We start from the raw sequence: 22605 nt of genomic DNA, 5'->3' as shown, positions 1-22605 counted from the left end.
CCTTTTCCTTCACGGGTGTAATAAGTGAATCGAGTCTGCAATGCACAGACCGACAAAAGCACATCTACGTGCATGCTTTATGAAAAACAACATGCACTTACAAAGTTGATAAAAGCGCCACCCGCAACTCCAAATAATTGTCCCCGCGTGCTGTGTTTTCAGCGAAGATCAGTCAATCACTGGGAAGCAGCGAGGTTTTCATGCAAATTATTCTTTTGTTGTGTGAAAGGAATTTCACATATGTGAGCAGGAATGAGGGCACAACACTCTGACGCTACCCGGGGATGCGTTCACTGACTTCCTGCATGCTCCGACAATCCACCTTCAAGCTGCTGTGTTTACCAGTTACTCAATAATGCACTTGTAATCTGGTGAAAGTATATATTTGTCCTTAATTGATATCCAGGGTGCACAATTTGTTGCCATGGGTAAAATTGACCACCAGCATCAAATATATACATAGCAGCTTAAGTATAATATATTGCAATTAGTGAAGAACTTTGAGTAATACATGTATACACATGATGCTCTCCTGACAGTGTGTTGTAGAACATGTGAATACATTAACACGTGTGCTGGGAATGAACTTGTGGTCATAGATAATGAGCACAAGTGAATGGAGATAATGATGATAATAACATAGATAATGATGTCTAAGTGTGATGACTTGAATTATGAGTGAGAGAGGAGGAAATTAAGAAGAAGAGTTCTGTGAGCCTGGTATAATGGGTCTCTATATTGAGCAATATTAATGCCATCCAGCATTCAAATCAACACATGAATTACTCCTATGATTACAAGAAGAAAAACTCCCCTTTAACAAGAACAAACCTCCCGCAGAACCCGATTAGGAGGTAGGTGGCCATCTGACCTAACCTGTTCAAGTTGAGGGGGGGGGGGGGGGCAAAGAGGAAAAAGAATACATTTCAGACCTAATTAGATCACAAACATGCACCTTCTGGGTCATAGAAACGTGCAAGAAATTACAAGGAGAAGAACATGTGTTACATGGGGAAAAAATTGGATTGCAATGCAGTGATGGCATACAACAGTGTGTGCTAAAGGGGAGAAGTGGTGCGTTTGTTTATTATCATGGTGTAAGATATAAGTTAGTGTAATGTAGCCAGACTTTAAAAAGAGGATCTGCTTTTAATTGTGCTCCAGTGTGAGTAGAATTACTCATAAAACTGCATTAATTGCTCAGATTTTTGAATACAGTTTCGGGAGAACAAAAAGTTTTCTTGTTTATCTGGCTACTTCATGTCGCAGGAAAAACAAAGGCAAATTCATTTCAATAGCACCATTCAGACACAAGGACATAAATGAAATAGGTGAAAATAAGACGATTTTTAAAAAGGCACAAAAAGAAGGATGCTAAAAAAAAAAGGGAGGGATAAAGAGGGTGACGCAACTTGCTCCTGGGATTTGCTTTCACAGTGGATGCTTTCTCGTGCAACTGGGATTGGAACATAGGTCCCTCACGTTCAATGTATTAACAGCACTTTTAACAACAGGTTTGTCAATAGGTGCATGCAAAAAAATACTTGTTTTCAGCAATGTTTCATTTCAAGTATTTTAAGTCCAGGAATCAACAGGAATGAGGATAGCGAAAAAAAAAAAAAAAGATCTCCAGATAAAATATACAAGGAGAAACAAATCCAGCGACGAAAAACAAACAAAAAAGAAAAGAAATATAGAAGAGACCATTAACACCACTGTAAAATTAAACAAACAAGGGGATTGCAACAAGTCGTACTCAGATATAAGCAAATGGAACTTTTTATCTTGGGCAGTGTTGACCTTTCTCAGACATTTGAACAACAGAGATCACATGACTTTTTATTGACTGACGAGTCGACCGCTGCCGCACGTACGCGCGGCTGATCAGCGGTCTCCACGTGTCTTCCGCTGCCGCCCGAACCGGGTGTCCGATGGTCCGTGAAGGCAGCTCGGCGAGGGGGCGGAGCTTACAAGCCGACGTCAGAGAGCGGACCGGAGCAGAGACGGGCTGAGCACACACGGAGCGGCGCCATGCATTACCCAGACACCCGCGGCCACCCTGCAGAAATGCCTCCCGAAGACCTCGACCCAGCGCGGAGTTCTCGTCCCTGGACGCACACTACGGTGTTTTACTGATGTACCCCCCCCACGGGGAGGGTATGAGTGCCCCAGGATGGTCCGGTTTTGACTGTTCCTTCGGCGTTTGGCTCGGTGTAGCGTGGCACAGCCAGCGGATCGTTTCCAAAGTTGTCGGTTAGCTGGGCGCGTGTGAAGGATCGGACTTAAAGGAGCAGCGCACCCCGCTGCCAACATGGAGAAGCAGCAGCAGAGCGAGCTGGAGCGAGAGAGGCAGTACTGTGAACTTTGTGGGAAAATGGAGAACCTCCTCAAATGCGGGAGGTGCCGGAGCTCCTTCTACTGCAGCAAGGAGCACCAGAAGCAGCACTGGAAGACGCACAAGCTCATCTGCAAGGAGGCGGACCGGGCGCAGAAGACCGGGCAGGCTGCTGCTGCTGCTGCTGCTGCTGCTCCTCCGCCGCCGCCGCCGCCGCCGCCTGAGCCTCAGCCTCAGCCACCGCCGGGGGACGAGAAGCCTCCGGAGAAGGGCGGAGAGAAGAAAAGCCCCGAGCGGGCGGAAAACGCGTCTTCCCCACAGAACAGCAGCACGGAGGCGCCCGAGGTGGGAGAGGACGGGTCCAACAACACCGCCACGCCTAACGGACAGAGCAGCTCGTCCCCGCAGAAACTTGCCCTGGAGTACATCGTCCCGTGCATGAACAAGCACGGCATCTGCGTGGTGGACAACTTCCTGGGTGCGGAGATCGGCCTGGGCATTCTGGAGAATGTCAAGGCTCTGCACAAGTCTGGCAAGTTCACGGACGGCCAGCTGGTGAGTCAAAAGAGTGACTCCACTAAAGACATCCGAGGGGACAAAATCACGTGGATAGAGGGGCGGGAGGCCGGCTGCGAGAAGATCCTCTTCCTCATGAGTCGCATGGACGATCTGATCAGACATTGTAACGGCAAACTGGGAAACTACACAATTAACGGAAGGACGAAAGTAAGTAGTGTGACCTGAATGACCCAGGCAACTAAGGAGCAAGAGGTCTGAGGAGGTCCACCTGCCCCCCCCCCCCCCCCCCCCCCCCCCCCCCCCCCCCCCCTTGACACACGCACACACACACACTGCTTAGAGAATCACTCCAAATATGTTTTATTAAATCTTTCAAGCTTTCAACACAATGCAAAGTGAATGAATGGAAACAGCTACTATTTACTGTGATTTCCTTAAACAGCATCACTCCTTCCAGCTAAGGTGTCTTAACTTTCAGGACACCTTTCTGAACTGAGTGCAGATCGCCTTGTAATCATAAGACTACATGATGATGATATCCGGACTTGCTTATATCATTGCTTCTAGGACGTCTGGGTACTGTAATGTTCTGATATTCACCGTATGATTGGCATTATCGAACATACTCTGATCCCCTCTTCTTTTTATTGCTTGGTGGAATAGTAGAACTTCTTTAAGGCATGCCTGAGACCTTCCCACAACACTGAACTTTCAAGCAAATCCACTTTGTCTCCGAAGGCACCATTACTTTCAGTGGATCAGCCCAGTTTGCTAATTAGACCTGACTTCCAGTGGAAGTTGCCAGTAAGTCCCCTCCAGCTTCTGTTTAAAGCAGGACTAAATCCCTGAGTCAGAACGGTGGATTACTTTTCCAGCGTTGGTGCACACTTGCAGGAAATGTGCTCACATCTTTTAATGTTATATTATGACACTGCTGAAACAACACCCACACTCATGTGGCTCCATTAATATGAAGAGGGTGACAGTGCTAGTGGTAATGAAGCTTGTGCTTATCTTTTGACAGCTGAGCTGAGAGTCTGGCACAACTTCACTACTGCTGCACGAGAAGTAGAGCAGAGTTGATGCATCAGGCTTGTGTTTGATTCAGTACAAGCTGAAACCAGTGATTATTGTAGCCGCCTTCTTTTTGCAGATGATATTAACCCCTACATTATGTTCTTTTGCTTCACTCCGTATTCAGTGTATTAAAGTCATAGAATAATGGCGGTTGATCCTACCCCCTAATGAACAGTGGAATGTTTAGATTCTCTGCAAACAGCTTGAAAGAGGCATTAATGTAGTTTTATTTTAAAGGATTAGGTGGATTTGTGTGTAATATTAAACAGTATTATGCAGTGTAGTTGTAGTTGTGTGCTCCACAAAGTGTGAATGAGCGCTGCTGTAATTACTGAGCAGGAGAGGCATCATAAAGGTAGTATTTAGTACACAATTCTTGAATTGGGTGGTGATTTTTTTTTTCAGAACGCGTAAACGAACCCCTGGTCCCTTCGAGCGGCATGACACCGATCACACTGCGCGTTTCGTTCAGACCGACCGTTTTCAGTTGACTCATACAGGACCTGAGAAGACATCCTCCTCACACCCACACAGTGTGAGCCGAACACTTTCATTAAACCCTATCATGGTATGTTATTAACATTTCTAAGTTACTCATACATTTATACATTCGTGGAGTAGAAAGTCCTTCATGACCGACAAGGCAGTAGAAAGACGTGGAGTGAGTGGATATAAAATAATGACTAAAATGGAAATCTACGGTATTGTGGAAGTGACTGCTATGATTAGATTGAAACACGTGATTGCTCTTGGAAGTGAAACTGATTTTCATAAAGAAGGCTGGAACCGGAATCATATATTGTATATTTCAAAGACGAAACAAGATATTTCACAGTATGTAAATGGAGATGAGTAACCTGTGTTGGTGTGGATGAAGAATATTTAACAAATTGTAACTTGTGCAATGAATCATTTTCAGAGATGTTCTGTAGGCGTTTGAGCTAAATGTGGAGAGGCTGCTGGCTCCTCTAATAAATGCAGACACGTACATGATGATACGAAGAAGTACTAACTAAAGGAGAAAACCTGGTTGAATCACTTTTGGCACTGGTGGATGGCAGGATCTGATTCACCGAGAAAACATTTTGAAGTGATGATCAGTCTCGTTCTCTTGCCAGTTTCCCTGAAAAAAATATCGCTTGTATTCAAAGTTCCTGCTGCCTCCGTTAAGAGGCTTTTCTACCTTGTTTCTCCAAAGCAAGGCAAATTTATTTATAGAGAACCATTCAAACACGAGGCAATTCACAGTGCTTTACAAAGAAATTAAAGAAATACAGAATAAATAAATGCATTAAAGCTTTAGAAGAAATGAAAGACACATTAAAACAAATAATGAAGAAAAGTATAATAAGGTAAGATAATTATTAAGACGAGTTTACTAAGTAAGTAGGGTCTATTTTTTTATTCAAAAGCCTCTGCATGTAGGAATGTTTTAAGTCCTGATTTAAAAGACGTGTGTGTGTCAGCAGTCTTCAGGTGTTCAGGAAGTTTGTTCCACAGGTGGGGAGCCTAGGAACTAGAAGCTGCTTCACCCCATTCGTTTCTCCAGTCAGACTGATGAGTGCAGTTTAAAAAAGAAAAGGGTCAACCTGACTCCTTCTCAGCCGAGGCGTTGGTTGCGTGTGACCCGCAGGTCTTCATATAACCAGATCAGGTCGGTGTGACCTTGTGTCATGGGTGTGACCCGGGAGGAGATGAGCTTGGACACCACACCCCCACTGATCCTGGAGAAATGAAGTTGATATGGAGAGTTCATATTGCTTTGAACAAATTCTTCAATTTCCTCAGTAATGGTGTCTTGTAGTGTCTGAAAAGTTTATCATTTATGTAAGATGGAGATGAGTACACACCAGCTTGTCTAAAGTTCCCTAGACCTGGCTTGTGGAATGACAAGAAAATCAAAATGTAATATTTCTTAGTAACACATTTCTTGCTGTTGGCCTTGAGATAGATTTTCATTAAAATATAGATTGGTTCCCGCACAAAAAAAAGAAAGAAGAAAAAAAGCTTTGACCAAGTCCTGTTTATTGATGGCATGACAAAATAGTCGATGTTGGGCACCGATCCATATAAAACGGAGATGGATGACATTTTATTTGTTTCACACAGAAGCGGATGCTTCACTGCAGCAAGTTCAGGACATCATTATGGAAATCTGAGATACAAATCCTTGTCTCATCTAAAGCAGTAGAAATGTAAGCTTTCGGTAAACTATAAATAAACTTTACATTTTCCAAGCTTTCACCGTGGAGCTGGGCGAGCTGGCTGATACCCGATCTGAGTTAAAACTAGAAGTATGTAGTCATCATGAAAAGAAGGAATTCCTGTTATCTTTTTTTTCCTGTGAGCGTCACTTCATTACCGCGATTGTTGAATCTGTCCTTTTGTTGCACATTATTTTCCCCCCAAATCCCCAGAGCGGCCGTGACCTTGAGTTGGATAAAGCATTATAGGAGAAGGATGGATAACTTATCCACTCCACCACCACGAAATTGCAAAAATAATCTTTGTTTTATCCAGAACGTCAAAATTCAAATGATTTGTATTGCATGGTAAAGAAATCCTGTTTAGATGCCGAACTGGATGAAACATGTTGGTCAATATCACCAGACTGGTAGAACGATCTGCAGCCTGCACAAACAATCATATCACGTAATCTTTGGTTGACAAGTGAACATTGGAAATGTCATGAAGGTCAGATGACATTTCGCACTGTTTATAGTGATAATGAGAAGTGTGGTGTTTATACAGTTCTTTCTTAACTAAAGTTAATGTGTTGTTTTGATTTATTTATTTTTTTTTTTTTTTTTAAAGCAGAACGTCACATTTTCAAGCACATCTCTGATGTTGGTTTCAGCGTTTGTGCTATTTCTATTTTGTTGCTTTTGTTTTTCCACCCAGTTTCTACTCCAGTCTATCATATACCCAAGCAATAAGCAAGAACATGATACATGAGTTACGTTTTCCTTTATACATATTTTTTTGATATAGCTGTAGAAGGACCAGCAGACTCTTTGGAAAGTCTTGTTTTTGTCCTTGAGAGGGGGTTAAGACTGAGTTGAGGGAAATAGTATGGGCGGCGAAGGTAAAGTAACATTCAAAACAGTCGTCGGAAGACTTAAGTTTGCCACAATAAGGATTGCCAGTGTTTTTTTTTTTATTTGTTTCTGTGCGGCACCACGTTTCTTCAGTGCAAGACAAGTGCTCTTGTGGTGAAAGCCCACCTTGGATTGAGTCCTGTGGCCTTTGCTGGCCTCTGTTTGGTTTTCCATGCTGGCAATGAGCTCTGCCAGGCATGCGTTGTTATTTTTAGTCTGCCCCTCTTGTCTGGTAGTGTTTTAATTTTCCCTGCCCGGCTGGGTCTTAGTAGATATGAGAAAGTTTTCAGAAAGCACATTTATTTATTTATTTCTGCTCGTACTGCAGTGTCGCGCAGCTTCTCATTGCGTCTCGGCTTTTCCCCGATACTGCCCCAGTTGCTTTGGCAAACCCGCGGCTGGACTGTGACCAGCAGAAATCAGCATGACTTGCACAAATAGAGGGCGGCCAGTATCAATGGCTTCAAAGGGCTTCAACACAATGTGAGCACAATCCGCATTGGGGAAGACAGAGGAAAAAGATTTTGCCCAAATAGTTATTAAATGCCATTGTTTCCATTTCCCTTTTTTCACTTGATAACATTGTGGGAAGTCGCTCGCGGCGGGGCACGCTTGTTTCTCTACAGATTCAGCGTTTTTCGCCGCTTTGTGATGCCGTTCTGGCATTATCAGGAAGCGACAAGAAGCTTGGAGCAGCAGCGCCATCGTCTATCTAATAATATACGTTGGTATGGCGGGCGAGGCGAGACGATACCTTACTAATCCCCGGCTGCATGATAGGCATCGTTACTGCTGGTTTACAAAGCGAGCATTAACATAGTTATTGTTATTATGTTCAGATGAAATGCAGGAACGCAGCTTTTTGAAAGTGTGTACAAGGCACTTTAAAGATCTCATTGATTAATCAAGAAACTATTCAACAGCGTAAGTGCACGTTTGCCGCTGACGCCACAGGATGATGGACAGTATTGGATGGCAGCAGCGAGACTTGTGGAGATTAGATAGATTTTCAGGCGAAGTTGTTTATGAATTTGGGTGAGATCATTGAATGACATCCTTTAGCACGTGATGTGGAACCTTCAGCGCGACAAAGCTTGGTCACACGTTGTTTCATGGTATAGGATTAGATAGTCATGTCGTTCAACTCTCGGGCACAGATAAGAGTGCAGAAAGTAACGGTCCAACCTAAACAATATAAGTCTGGACATATTTACCTCCTTCCCATCCCTCAGGCCTAGTGTTTGAAATAGCTCGGGGTGGTTTCCTTTTTTTTTTGGATTGTTGTGTTTGTTTCGTCATGTGTGATATCTCGGCGCGACTGTGGACATGTGCGCTTTCCGAAGGAAGTTGACCGTTGACCTACATCTTAAAGCTCGACAGAGTAAGTAGACTAGAGGAAGTCATGTGATTTCGTTCCTCTGAGAGCTGGAGAACGGCTGTACATTATGCTATGGGCTGCGTGAGCGGCTCGTTGCTTCCGCCTACAGCACCAGCATGACGGAGGCAGCACCTCGCATGCCACTTTTTCCTGCTCATTGTTCAGTCAATGCGCAGCAAACCAGAAATAGTTTTAGAGTTTGCCAGCGCAGAGGCTCGCCCATCTCTCACGGTGACGTAAGAGATGAGCTGTGGCTGGTTTGTCGCTTATGACCCTGGTATCCATGTGATGGCCTCCAACGACGCTCATAATAGTCTCGTCATGCTCTTTGCAACTTTTGTGATTTACAGAATGGGTGACATACCAGCTGATGCGGCGTTCCATATGTCCATTCATATTATGAGCCAGTGCTCATTGTAGTGAGCAGCGCCGCTGAGCTACTTTTGACTAACGAAGGTCAAGCTCTTTGTCTGTGCGTTAACTCTACTCCGACTGACTTGGCAGCACCTGGCAGGGGTCCACGTGGAGCCTTGAGAAAGAGGTCTTTGTTTCTGACTGTTTGCAGCTGTAGACTAGAAGACAGGGAGGATTTATGGTGGGAGGAGCAATCGCATGACGATAATTCGACCCTTAAACAACCATTTACAATGGGATTTGCAGCAGATGAACATCAGATGGTTTGAATTTTACCTGTGATGTTATTTGTTATAATTACCCACATGCATGATTAATAGACGGATCTAATAACTCATATTCTTATACAGTTCGTTCAAAGCTAAGTCTCTAATGTTTTTTTTAAATACACATTCCTGCTCTCAATCGCGAGCTGTGGCTGTAGCTTTTGTAGTGCTTGATCTTCCACCACTGGCAAAGAGAAAGTATCAGTGACTGATCCAATTACAGAATGAGTTCACTTGGCTCTCGCACAGTCACGGATGGATCCATTCAGTCGGGATGAACAGTGGCTAAGAAGTTACTGTAGTGGACAGAGCCGCCTGGGCGACCTGAATATCTGCTCCCTCTTAGTTAACCGCTGCTTCTAGGAGATTGTATGTAGTGAAATGGCGCAGTGGCAGCAACAGCAGGCCTGCTTATATGAAACGTTAAGCAGCTTGCATACATTAGCATAGCCGTCTAGCGTCAGCAGGAGAGTGCGTCAAGATACGAAAAGCTGTCGACTTTACACAATTCCCTTTAGCGTATTTACGTAACAATAACGGAAATCAAGCTTGTGTTTCCGTCGCGACGTGTGGAGGGTATGCCGTTGTGCTGCTGCCGCTGTAAACGTCCTTCTATTGTTCCCAGCTTACCACCAAGAAGAAAAGAGCCAACTGGGTCATTACTTTAAACAGGGATTTCCTCTGGAGCAGCACCACTCTATGGCAGATATAACGGCCAGTGATCCCGGGCCGGGACCAAAACCGTCTTGGATTTCCCACACTCCCCTGCGCTACAAGGTCTCCAGTCCAACTGTTTGTACTCGTGTTTGGATAAGCATCTCCTCTGTGAAGTGAGCGGACCCCTCGCAGCTTTTCCGTCTTGCTCCACCCCATTTCATTGCTCAGATCAGCGCGTGCAGTGTGATGAAGCGATATCATGGCGGTGATCAGACAGCCTGCGTCTGTCTGCGAGTGATCGGGTCGGGGACGAGTCGCTTGCGATTCTGACAAGTCACGTTTCCACGCATGCCACGTTACAAACCCCGATGAGGCGGCTCACTGTCGGTTATTGAGTTGTTTGTTATTCTTAAAGCTTAGTTGCAAGGATGAACTGGAAGTACACTGTCCTGTTTAGAAGACGCTCCCAACACAATACCGTCAAAGTAACTGACAATATGATAACAGAACACAAACACAATACAGCCACACCATTTCTTAAAAAATTGAAACGTTAATACACAATAGAAGTATCATCAACTGCGGTGAAGTGAGATCGGACAAGTGAGTCTAAGCAGAAAGTTTCATTGATAAGAACTGGCCAGCTCAAGCTAACGGCACAAAAGCTGCTGAAACAGACAATAATAAAGCAGAGCCCATGTTGATGGGTGGATCATTCCAGTCAGACTGAACTGTAAACATGGTTTGTTTTTCTTAACATGGGACCATTGGAGATGGACTTGAATAGAATTCCTAATATGGTAGTTTTAAGTAAGATATTATAGGTTGAACAGTGTTTTCTTGTGTGAAAGGATCATTTAAGTGGCTCTTGTGAAATGATCACCTATAATAAATATAGGCCAGACCTGCAGAATCTGTTACAAGCTGTGTTGTTGTTTAATCCATTACAAAAGTTGGTTTGGATGCATTATGTTCGACGACATCAAAGTAGTTGGTCCAGTGACAGGATGAAGAGTTCAAACTGACTTTTTTGAAAAGCTTCTCATTTTGGAAATTGTTGAATCTTTCGGCTGTATACATAAATGTATTTTTCCTAATTTAGACATTCCAGAAATGTGAGCTGGATGTGGAGTAAAGTTTGCACTGTATAAGGAGAGAGCATTGTCCACACAATTAAATCATTGCATATATATATATATATCATAGTAACCTAACATATTGATTTAAATTTACTGTCAAGTGTGGATTTAACATTCCAAAACTCAGAATCAAAGTAGAAAGTTTATCGCTGTAAGGAAATATACCACTGCACCACATTGCAGCTCGGTATGAACTGTATTCCTGTAAAATAAGTCATTTGAACCAGGCTGCACTATATCAGGGGAACATGTCATATGTGACAATATCATTTGCAATAAATGCTTTTTGTGCTTCTCACATTCTCCTTTGCGGCCATTGAGTATGAACTGCAATTGACTTTGAATAGTCATGCCCGATGTGACTTATTCCCTGTTTAAATATTAAAGTTTGATGAATCAACTCCGGAATCCGTCTATGCCAAGTGCTGGGCGTTTCAGAATGCTTTCCTCCTCCCTCTTCAGCGATCGAGTCATTTTGAAATCGTTGCAGTATTTGTATTGTTGAGTACTTGAAAAGCCAGAATGCAATCGAAATGTATTGTTTTATAAGCGGGTCTTAGAATTAAACAGAAGTTCTTCTTGGTCCAGATTTTCCTCGCACGTCTTTTTACCATTGAAACACTGAGCTGCATCCGATTCGCCAAATATGTCAACATGCAGGGCAAAACCTCTTGCATGTCAATTGGTGTTTTACGATATTTAACATTTTGCATGTTGTTAATTGCGATACCTATATATTTTAATGCTCTGGCTAACACAAACATGCTTAAGTTCAGTGTTTTTTTCTCATTAAAATTAATTCAGCGACCTCGTAAATATATATGTACTTTTGGTTTCTATTGAGAATTCCCCCGCGAGCCAACAGAATTGGACTGAAGTACCCGTTTTGGCTGCACTACATCATACGATTGTCGTGTCAAGTTAATTATTGGTTGTAGTATGGACATTCATGTTTCAGATTTCACTTTTATTGCAGTAAATAAATACTTTTGACTGTAAACCTTTTGTGTCCACCTTGAAAATGTAACAATGGTGGAAATTTTTTTCTGCAGATCGGTTAAGGTTGTAATTGAAGTACCACAGAAAACATGTATTCTCCGTGACCATCAATACTTACATAATACTGTTGGCAGAAGGGATCTTTAACTTGTATAATAACAGTATTTCCATAAGCTCGGTTGTTGCAGTGTCCACTTTGCTGTTGCAATACAAGTTATTTAAAGTGCTGGAATGGCCGCAATGCAAGTGAGCCACTGAAGTTTGTCTGCAGATGAGCTTGGTAACTTCTTCATGCCATGTTTACAGGCATGTGCAAGGAGGAATCACTTGAATGAAGTGGTGTTTAAAGAGTGGAGCGCCTCCCCTGGGGGGGGGGGCGCAGCAGAAGCCTGTGGGTCCGGGAAATGCCCTGAATTTTGACTTTCTAATTTCTTAAGTGAAATCATGATTTAAAAAATACATACCTGGAGTGTTAGACTGCTATTTATGTTGTTAAAACATTGTTTAAAAAAAAGCACACCAATTCAGCACAATGGTTTCTGTAAGAACTCGGATTTCCTTTAGCACCTTTTGATATTATGTGTGTGACTTGCATTTGAATTTGAGTTGAATTACAGTAGTTGTATCGTTGCCGTGGAAACACCCTTGAACGCAGTCATATCTCTGAGCTGGACCGGAAATATACAAACAAAAAGAGATTTAGAAACCAGAGCTGTTAGTTTACAGTATGTCAGGACTCTCAGCCTGGACTGCGTCATGCCTGTCTTGCTTGTGCTTGTCACGGCTCATCCAGTTCAGGCCCAATTTGTAGTGGGTTTGGGTTGCGGTCGTCTGCGCCGAATTGAGAACGAGGAAGGAAAATAAACAGGAGCACACGACTTGCGTGAAAAAGATCTGCCTGTTGTAGACAGAGCCCCCCCCCCCCCCGCCCAACTGTAAATTTATCCCAAATTTGCATGATAGACGAGCATGATTCTGAAGTTTCCCTTTCGTTTGCCTCACTGGAGACCCCACAGAGCTCGCTGAGGTGACCTCTACACGCCTCTCGTTTGTCTGTAAATGCTGGTCGGCCCCTGAAGCCGTGCTCGTGGAATGTAAACAAACGACACGGAGAGCAAGGTCAGCCTCCTAATGAGGGCCACGGAGGAACGCGGAAGAGTTGGTGGCTGGAAAGGAGAAAAAAAAAAAAAAGGAAGCACAGAGAGATATAAAGGTCAGGAGGCGATGACGGGCAGGAAGAACATCCTCCCCGCAGGCTAAGAAAGTCGACTGTGACGGAAAAGTCGTCGGTATTTATGAAACTTGCAGGTTCTATTATGAGGGGGAAACGGTACTGAGAAATTTTGTCCACATTTCCCCGTTAGAAAGATCTACGCTCTGAGATTGTGTCTCTGTCAGATTCTTGTCATGGTTTTGGTTTGAAATCTTTTATCAGAAGTGGATTCTGGTCCAGGTGCGTGTCGGGTTCTCATGACCTGATCACATGAAAAAGGCAAAGTGGAGGTAAACTGCGCTTTATGCAACGACACAGGCTTCTCCTCTTTGGAGCCGGGCTGCATTCCAGCGTCATGTCTTTTCTGTAGATTATTTGCCCTCGGCATTTTAACAAATTGAGCCGCTGTTTATCACAGTGTAAAACTTGCCAACACTTAAGAGATTTTAATTTCTGTTGAAATTTGAACATATCTCCAGGTAAAAAGCAGTTTGTTTCATCTCTTAATCAGTCAGGGCCTTTAATTTCTTAGTGTCATCTTTAGTTATGCCGATACAGTTTGCGATCCCTGAACCAAGAAACCCTTCAGTAGAAAATCACCTAGATATCCTCATCGTTTTGGTTATGTCTTCATAGTCTTGCTTGCGTCATGTCATTTTTGATCCTCAAATAAGTCTTTTTTGTTTTGTTCAACATTAAGTTGAATCCTTCAAATGGCCTTGAAGTTTTTCAGTCTTAAAAATGGAAGAAAAAGTCATGAGGTTCGTCAATAATTAATACATTTCCAAAACTGTGCTGAGTGAAGTATGTTGCGCTTCCTTTTTGTATTGGTAGTAGTGAGACAGAGTAGGTTTTTCAAAAGACGAAGTATTCAGGCGCTCATATTGGCAGAACACAAGCTTTGTCAGTGTCGGATTTCTCCCTCGGTCCACGGCCTTCACGCTTCATACATCTTCTCTTCAAACCGACACCAGTCAAATCAACTGTTGGGTTAAAACTGCTCGGTTTGAATGCATTAGCCGTGTATCCAGTGATGCGTCTGAAAGGTCAGGTCTTTGATTTCTCTTTCTTCAGCTGTTCAGCTCGGGAGTGTGAAACTCAAAACTTCACCATGGCCCAGTTTCATTCGCTGAGTACCTTCGCTCAGCGCACACAACGCACGCCTGAATCCACGCCAGTGCTCTTTTCCTAGCAGTGACTGTTTACCCATCTCCAGCCTTGCAGCGTTAGCACAGCAGTTAAGAGTGGGAGGGGTGGGGGTGGGGGGTGACAGAGCGGAGGATCAGCCAACCTTCCTCACGCTCTGCACGTAGCACAACCATTAAAATACTGCTCCCTCTGGAGGGAGGCCAAGAGTCAAAGTTTACAGCAGTTCACTCCTCTCCTCTGTTCCAGCCTTCTGCTTTTTCTGTGGGTGCCCCCCCCGTCCTTCTGTTCATTACACACACACACACACACACACACACACACACACCCACACACACACAGAAAACCTTACTGTATTCCGTCTTACTGACAGGAAGCCCTTTGTCATTTGGCGTGCCCCTCACCCAACAGCCGTTTTTTCTGACCCCTCCCACCCCACGTGTTTTTTTTTTTTTGTTGTTGTTGTTTTGTTTTTTTTATTTTTTATTTTTTTAAATCAATGATCTTCTTCCGGCCAGAAGAGAAACCCGCCAACACAACCCCCTCATCGTTTTGTTTTCCAGCTTTGAAGACCCTGATAGCATTCCAGTGGGAACCTGCATCGCTCAAAGGACGCAAGCACAATATGGAGTGACGCAGGCGACCGCGCTCTGGGGCGCAGGAGAATAGCGTTCTGACGTTTGCGCGATGCAGCACTATATATTTTTGGTTTGTTTTCGTGATACCACCGTCACTGAAAAGGTGGCACGCAACCATAAAGGTTCACCACAGGTTTCACCGCTGCCGTGATCGTCGGAGTTCACACGGAGGACATGATGTCACTGGTCGCGAGACCCACAGGAGAAGTTTAGTCTGCTGCGAACGTTTATAATAATGTTGCTATGGTGTGTGTTGATGCAAGGCTACGGAAGAATGTGGATGAACTTGCCTTTTGTCTGTCAAATCACTGCTGAGTCACTGCTTTGAATGAGGGCTCAATCCGCTCTCTGTGTGGCTGCTCGGCTCGGGACTCATCTCAGCTCCACGTTTCAAAGCCAGAGGTGGCGCCCTGTTACATCGTGTGCCAGCTTTTGTCATTTTCAAAGCGAAGAAGTCAGTCCTGTCAGATGATATGGAATCCCTTTGTCTCTCTGCACTGTATCAGCTTGTTGGCTCACTGTCTTCACCACCAAGTTTACGAGAGCTCATCGGGGTCCACTGCCCACAAGTCTTAGCAGAGGCAGGAAAAGGCCAGGGGAAATTGACGCGCGACACGATATCTCCGGTTTATTTTCCCACTCGATTAAAGTTTATAATGAGGCAGCTGCAGAGTCCGGGGCCTCTGCTGTTGTGTCGGTCTTTTTTTTTTTCAGGTGAGGGAACGGTGCGATCACACTTTGACCGGCAGATGCGTCGACATCACTGAATTACAAACCTGTTCTGAGCAGTTAGTACAATTTAACTGGACGGTTCAAGAAGTCGATGATCTCTAAGATGCAGGCCATCTATACAACCTGCGTCAGGAGCTTCAAAGAAAATGCCTAACCTTTTGTTTCGCAAATTAAAGAGGATTCTTTTGGAATTAGTGTACTCTATTGTCTGCAATTGATTTTGTGATTTTCAATATTTGAAAATTATTTCCTCTGTCAGTATTTTTACTCATGCTACACTTTTCACGCTTATTCTGTTAAATGTGTATTATGTTGCGTGCACATGCTCAGATGTCCCTAACATTATTTTTCCTCTTTCTGCCCTCAGGCAATGGTTGCATGTTATCCTGGAAATGGGACGGGCTACGTGCGCCATGTGGACAACCCAAACGGAGATGGACGCTGTGTCACATGCATATATTACCTTAATAAAGATTGGAACGCCAAGGTATGGAAGTAATGGTCAGTTTGTGACATGTCAGGTCTTCCTGCTCCCGGGCCTCGAGGATTTGACAAGTCTAGTTCTTGTCTCGGTGGCAGTCTTCAGCTTCCACATTCCCACACCTCTGCTTCCGTAGCCGGTAGCAGTTACGTGTTAGTACTCGCTGTGTGGCCACTCAGCCCATTAATAATCCCAATTAAATGCAGAAATCCTGCTAATCCTGACACACCCAGTCAGAAAGAAAAGGAGCTCGCCCCCGTGGTACTTCTCACACGTCTGTCGTTCCCCCTGCAGGAACGTACATTTGGAGCCAGACAGGAGAAGTAATGGGAATGAATCAATGGCTCTCTGTTAGACTGGCAACCTGTTTGGTTTAATCTACTCCCTGCCCACAGATTCAGCCCGAACAATACAACGGCTTAGAAGATGTTGAAATACTTTACACAGGTTCCATAGACAAGAATCAGTGACACCGTATGAATGTAGCGTCAAACTCAAACCAAAGGTGCTTAATAACAAAGCAAAAACTGTTGACACAACTTCAATATTTTCACTTTTTGTTTAGTTTGTTAGTTTAGTTTATCTAATTCCAGCAGCAAACTAAGAGCGGTCACGTCTGGCCAATAGGTCTGATGCGTCATCCACTGGAGCCTCTCGGCACTGAATGCAATCACCCAATGATACCAAGGGACTTGTTTTTTTACTTCTTTTCTTAAAAACATTAAATGTTTTGTATCATAAAAAATAAAGGCCACACTGTAAAGTCTTTGTTCAATAATTTAACTGAAATGGGGCTTTGGTTGTAATTGATTCCTACGTGTAAATGCAGCGTTGTGTGACTGAAACATCATAGGCAGATAAGAGTAATGAGGATTACTGCTACTGAAGATATAGAAATTTATTCGATAATGATTGAATTTATGTAACTAAGTTATTGATGCAGTTTGTTTTGTTTTGATATTGCCGCATTTATTTAGGCCTGTGTACTTGCTGAAGCTCGTACTTAAACTAGTGTTACTACTCTTAATGTTCTCAAAGTGTTAAGTGTTCCACAGTTTTCAAGCGTATTCTTTAATTGAGTGTGTTTCCGTTGATGCGTGCGTCAGTCACGCTGTCCTGACGTCGCCGCTGCGCGATTCCTTTCATGTTCACTCACACGCTTCACTTCTTTGAATGAGCAATGTTCCCCGAGTGTGAATAATTACAATCTGCGTTGTGATGGGCTGTTTCATTAGGCTATAGAATGTGGTTGCCTGGATACCGGGGCACCGGGAGAGGATGACGGGGCTGTGGAATGTTTAAGTTCTGTAGTCCCACTTATTTCATGACTCCTTGCTTTGTTTAATGTCCACCGATATTAAATATTCAGTCTGAATACGTACGTACGCGACACCAGTTCAACGCTCTGACGAACTTTGACCAATATGTACATGTCAATTTTAAAATGGAGAACACCGAAAGTTCCTTTTGAAGCTAAATGAACGTCAATTATGGTAATACCACAAGTGCAATCAAATTTGGGAGGCGACATTTCTTTTCAAACGTTAGAATAGTAAAACAGGAATATTCAGCTCTCATAACTGCACTTCTAGTGCAGCTCAAAAATTAAAAAGTCTTAAAAAGTGAGGTACTGAAGTGTCATTGCGCTGAGAGGAGCAGTGTAATGGATTAAAAACTATTTGAAAGTACTGATCCAGCTCATGATTCCTAATGAAGAAATTGGGGCTTTCAGAAAAGACACCGAGGTAATTGCTGTAAATTCAGCCCATGTCTGAATATTCTGTGCATCCAGGGGCCAAAATAAAAAAGATTAACTGGTGGAAATGGAAAAGCGCAAATCTGACTGGAAGGGGATGAACCAGCCTCTGGAAATATTTCACTTTTTATTACAAAGTAGATGTTCCTTTCCCAGACACTTCAGTTTTTCCAAAACCGCCCCTGGATTGGCGGGGGTGGGGGGGCACTAAAGTCTCTGCCATCTCTGCAAAATGAGCTGTGATTCACCGTGAACTTGGCGTACCCTCAGATGCCACCGGTATCATCACTCACACCATGTGACTTCCTTTTATGAAAAGTGGTCTCACCAGCCACCGGGGTGTCGTGTTTAACAGGATTGGATTTGTTTTACTTGGACATGATGTCTGGAGCAAAAAACATTCCTTATTTGTTTGAACACTTTCAAAATAATAACCAGATCTTCAAATAATTTGGGGGTGGGGGGGGGGGGACAGTATGCCGGAGGTTGATTGAAGCATTAACTCCACAGATGTTGGTTTATAAGGGTTTGAAGAAATGTAAGTACAACACATTTAACATGAATCCTTACCTTGGATTGTAGCGTATGTGCAAACAGAAGTTAAATTAATGTGCAGCACATTCATACACAGCCTCACGGGAAACTACCAAAGTCATTTCTCAATCTTTTCAGTTGACTTCAGCAGCAAAAACTCCCAAATTTCCTTTTGGGAGTGCAAAGCTTTGATTCCTTTTACTGCCATGTTGTGGAGGTTTTAACTAATTATCAAACAAAGTGGAATTTAAAGGCCTTGGATTACGAACGCCTTTAATGGCGGTCCCAAGCCGGTGTATATAAGAGGGATGGGGATAGCACCCCGTAAGGAACCAGTGATGCACCAGCTGAACACGAGGACACATTTTCATGAGGGGAAGTGTGGAAAGACATCAGGTTCATGATCGTATTCAGGATTCCTGGATCATGTTCCAAAATGTCAAAAACGCCGGAGGTGATTTAGTAGTAGAACTTCAACCTTGTTCTGAAATGAGTGAGTTTGTTTGATGTTCCCGAGTTGATTACAGAAGTCACATCATCAATGTGGAGGGGCGGCCTTATTGCTCATAGTGAATGGACGAAGTGCATCAAGGTGTGGTTAACATGATTGACACAACCAAACCTGCTGAAGTGTTATTGAGTGCCAAAATAAAATAATTAGAAACTCTTTTGAACGCGTTCCAAATGTAGACGGCAGGAGAAAATGATTGCTGTATTCTTTAAAGAGCAAGGAGAGAAAACCCTCCAGCAACATTGTGAACTTGTCCTGTGGGTCTGGTTTTGCCGTTACATAACTTGTCTAGTCGTTATCTGAACTGTAACCCCGAGTACCTGGTAGCCCACTACGGGCATTTTAAAATCCAGTCACTCAGAAGATCTGATTTACTTAGATCCTCAGTTAAGTGTGCTAATTTGCGTGTGCATGCAAATAGAAATCCGCTTTGAGTTTGCCTGTGTTAAGCAGGTGTCTCGCTCGCAAACGGCAATATTACAATGTGTTTTGTGTGCATTAGGCTCTTTTTTACTAAATTCATTATCTGGGCATAATTATGAGGGTTTTGCTCCGGGACCCACAGTGGTGACCTTTCTCTAACCTCTAGCCTACCACTGCCGCCCCCCCCCCCCCCCCCCCCCCAAAAAAAAAAGAAAGAAAGCAGCAAAATCACAAGTTCTAGCCTTGGGTTTTGTTGTCATTCACCAGCTTTTAACAACCAGCCCATAGCGCGCGTGTGCGTGTGTGTGTGTCCTCCCGCTGTGCTGGTTTGAGCGTTCACACACAATCCCTCTCGCCTCAGTTGCCACTCTTGACGCTGCTCCCCAAAGCAGAACTAATGGTTCCACCTCAACGCCTGTCACACAGGCGACAGGGCGTGATAAAGGTGTAACGGCCCCAAAACAAAATCTGTTTGAAAGGAGCTTAGGACTCATTATCCATGAGACTGACTGCTGTCTGTTACGTTTTGAAGTAGCGCGTTTTTTAAAACTTAGCATCGACCGGTACAGCTTGTAATGTCGCGGCTTGTTTGTCCTCTAATCTACACAACCTGATTAGAATGTCTGACCTCTGCTGAGTGAAATCAGTCGTCCTTAAAGTGTTCACACGCTGGGAAAACAAAAAAAAAGAAAAAAAAATACCCCTGTCTTCTGTGACGCTCTCTCGTCCCAGCGTCGGTATTCCCCCTCATTCAGCAGCGCTTTTCTGGGAATGGCATTACACACTCGGACAAAGGGTGTGAACCTTTCCACTCTGCTGGTTTGCGTGTGAAGAGAAGGGCCTATCATATCAGCTGTGTGAGAGTTTAAACGGCACGCTTTGCAGCAATCTGCTTTTTCACTCTCCAGGTCCTTTATCCAGCCAGAGCACTTTTCCTGTGGGCTCTGCTTCCTATCCCTCCACAGGAAAGCCGTCCCCCGCTGCTGCTTCCTATCCTGAGCTTTCCTCCTAGCCCTTGGAGTCAGACAAGCCTTTTCCTTCGACATTGTCATACTTGTGTTGATATTTTTAAAAGCCTTTGCGTATTGTATATATTTTAGTGTGGTGTGTATGCTATCTCAGTCTGACTCTCCTTTCCCATTGAAACTTGGATGGAACTTGTGATTGCTCCCAAGGCTTTAGAGTTTGTGCCTCGCACCGTGCCACTTTACCTTCCTGCCATTGCTTTTGTCCTGGGTTGTGGACGTGATGCATTCGTTTCTTCTGGTTCTGCTCTTCCAGGAACACGGCGGCCTTCTCCGAGTCTTCCCCGAAGGAAAGGCCCAGTTCGCCGACATAGAGCCAAAATTCGACCGTCTGCTGTTGTTCTGGTCAGACAGACGAAACCCTCACGAGGTTCAGCCCGCGTTCGCCACCAGGTCAGAGTGATGGCGGTCTCTCGTCTGCACGCGCCGCCCCGACCTGCCGCGCCGCTGGTCCACTCACCCTTGATTTTTGTGTGAACAGGTATGCCATCACGGTTTGGTATTTCGACGCAGATGAACGAGCCAGAGCGAAAGAAAAGTATTTAACAGGTAACAATAGACGCACGGTCGACACAATTCTGCCTCTGTTGTTTCAAAGCCCCTTTGTTGTCTTTTACGTAACCCCTCTCTGGTGTGTTTGCCTTTCCCTCACGTGCAGCCGCAGGAGAAAAAGGAGTAAAAGTTGAACTCAACAAATCATCAGATCCCAGCTAGTGGGATGCCGGTGTCCAGTGCAAGCAGCCATCAAGTGCTCTGTTCCAAGAAGTGGCCTATGGAGAGCGCGTGTGTGTGTGTTTGTGTTTCACGTGGTGAAACGGCAGACCTTTGCTCGAGTGGATGGAAGATCCATTTTAATGGAGACAATACAAGGAAATACACAGTAATTTCTCTTCATTTTCATCCAACCTGGGTAACCCAGTGGACCTTGAATGTCATAACAATGTACTGAAAGGGATTGTGTTTTTGTTTTTTTTTCCTCTTTCTTTTCATCTTTTTGGTGATGAATGCTTATATTACAGCTGACGTCTTCAAAATATTGCTTAAAACAGGAATTAAGCTCAGAGAACACCATCTTTTGTACATTGGTTTTTGCAGGTAATTCCTTTAAAGGTACAGTGTTCTGCATATGCATCATTATGCTTTTCACATGGAATCGGCTGTTATGATAAGCTACTGTATGTGCTTGAGTTTGCAATAATTGGAGGAGTGATCTGAAATAAAAGTTAAAAAAAACAAAACCCAAAAAAAAACCACCCTTTTTTCAACCGAACTTTTTGGGGTCCATAATTTTTTGGGTCACAGGACGTTAAACGAAGGTTTCATTATTCCTTTTCATCTAGAAATATATTACGAGGATGACAGTCTGGGTACACCGGAACACCTTCACTATGTGCTATCCTATTTGCGCTACACGGGATTTTAAATTGCATGTCGCCCTCTGCTGGACGCTTACTGCACATGGTTACTCTAAACTAGAATCGTCCATCCACCAGGGTGCCATAAATGCTTTGAAACGGCATTTCTTTCAGGATCCTTTTAAATAACCTCAGATGTATTAAGATGAAGAAATCATATACTGATCGATATAATTGATAAATAAAGCAGCCCATTAAACAAAATATCCCAAATAATATAATACCCTGAATAATGGCTTCATTGTGTACGTCATGAAGCCTCTTTACTGCTCTGAGAATCTATTTTATGAAACGCTTCCCAATAAAAAAAGTTACACACCATACTCAACATATTTAAAATTTTCACGGCTCTTCAATTACAGATCCATATAATGGATATTCATTAATTACATTTAGGATTTTATTCCCCACAACACTTGGTGATGCCATCATCCTGCTGCTGTGTTTCAAATGCTTTAAGAGCCATTGCAAAGGTGATGAAAGCACTCATTTACTTAAGTAAATGTAGAGATAGTTACTTAAGTAAAAAAAATATATAATAAAGTAACAATTCAACTTCCTAAAAATGTACAGATTCTAGAATGTACTCGAGTGCAGAAGTAAAAAGTTTTACATTTTAAACTTGATTGATATGTCAGTGTGGCTGCATTATTTTCTCAATTAAAAATTGTAGTAACATGGTCACACGTTCTATAAAACGGATTTTAAATGAGGGAAGAAAAAGTTGTCAAAAAAAAATACTAAAAAGTACAGATATCTGGAATAAACGAAATAATTGAGGTAACAAAGAAAACTTGGTTTTACTTGTCACTTCTGTTGCATTGTGACACCACGGTATTCAGTTTGGAA

General features: G+C 43.4%; 1 protein-coding gene across 1 annotated transcript; it reads left to right on the top strand.

Moving 5' to 3' along the window:
* Positions 1-1140: 1140 nt before the first annotated feature.
* On the top strand, positions 1141-22485 carry egln1a (egl-9 family hypoxia-inducible factor 1a). Its single transcript, XM_080481998.1, has 5 exons — positions 1141-3061; positions 15979-16098; positions 20598-20734; positions 20823-20890; positions 21000-22485. Exons 1-5 carry the CDS (start codon positions 2312-2314, stop codon positions 21053-21055), a joined length of 1131 nt encoding a protein of 376 aa, XP_080338124.1. The 5' UTR covers positions 1141-2311; the 3' UTR covers positions 21056-22485.
* Positions 22486-22605: the final 120 nt, after the last annotated feature.

The sequence above is a fragment of the Lipophrys pholis genome (genome assembly GCF_963383615.2).
Source record: "Lipophrys pholis genome assembly, chromosome: 15".
Taxonomy (NCBI): Eukaryota; Metazoa; Chordata; class Actinopteri; order Blenniiformes; family Blenniidae; genus Lipophrys; species Lipophrys pholis.
This window is presented reverse-complemented; position numbering and strand designations above follow the sequence as displayed.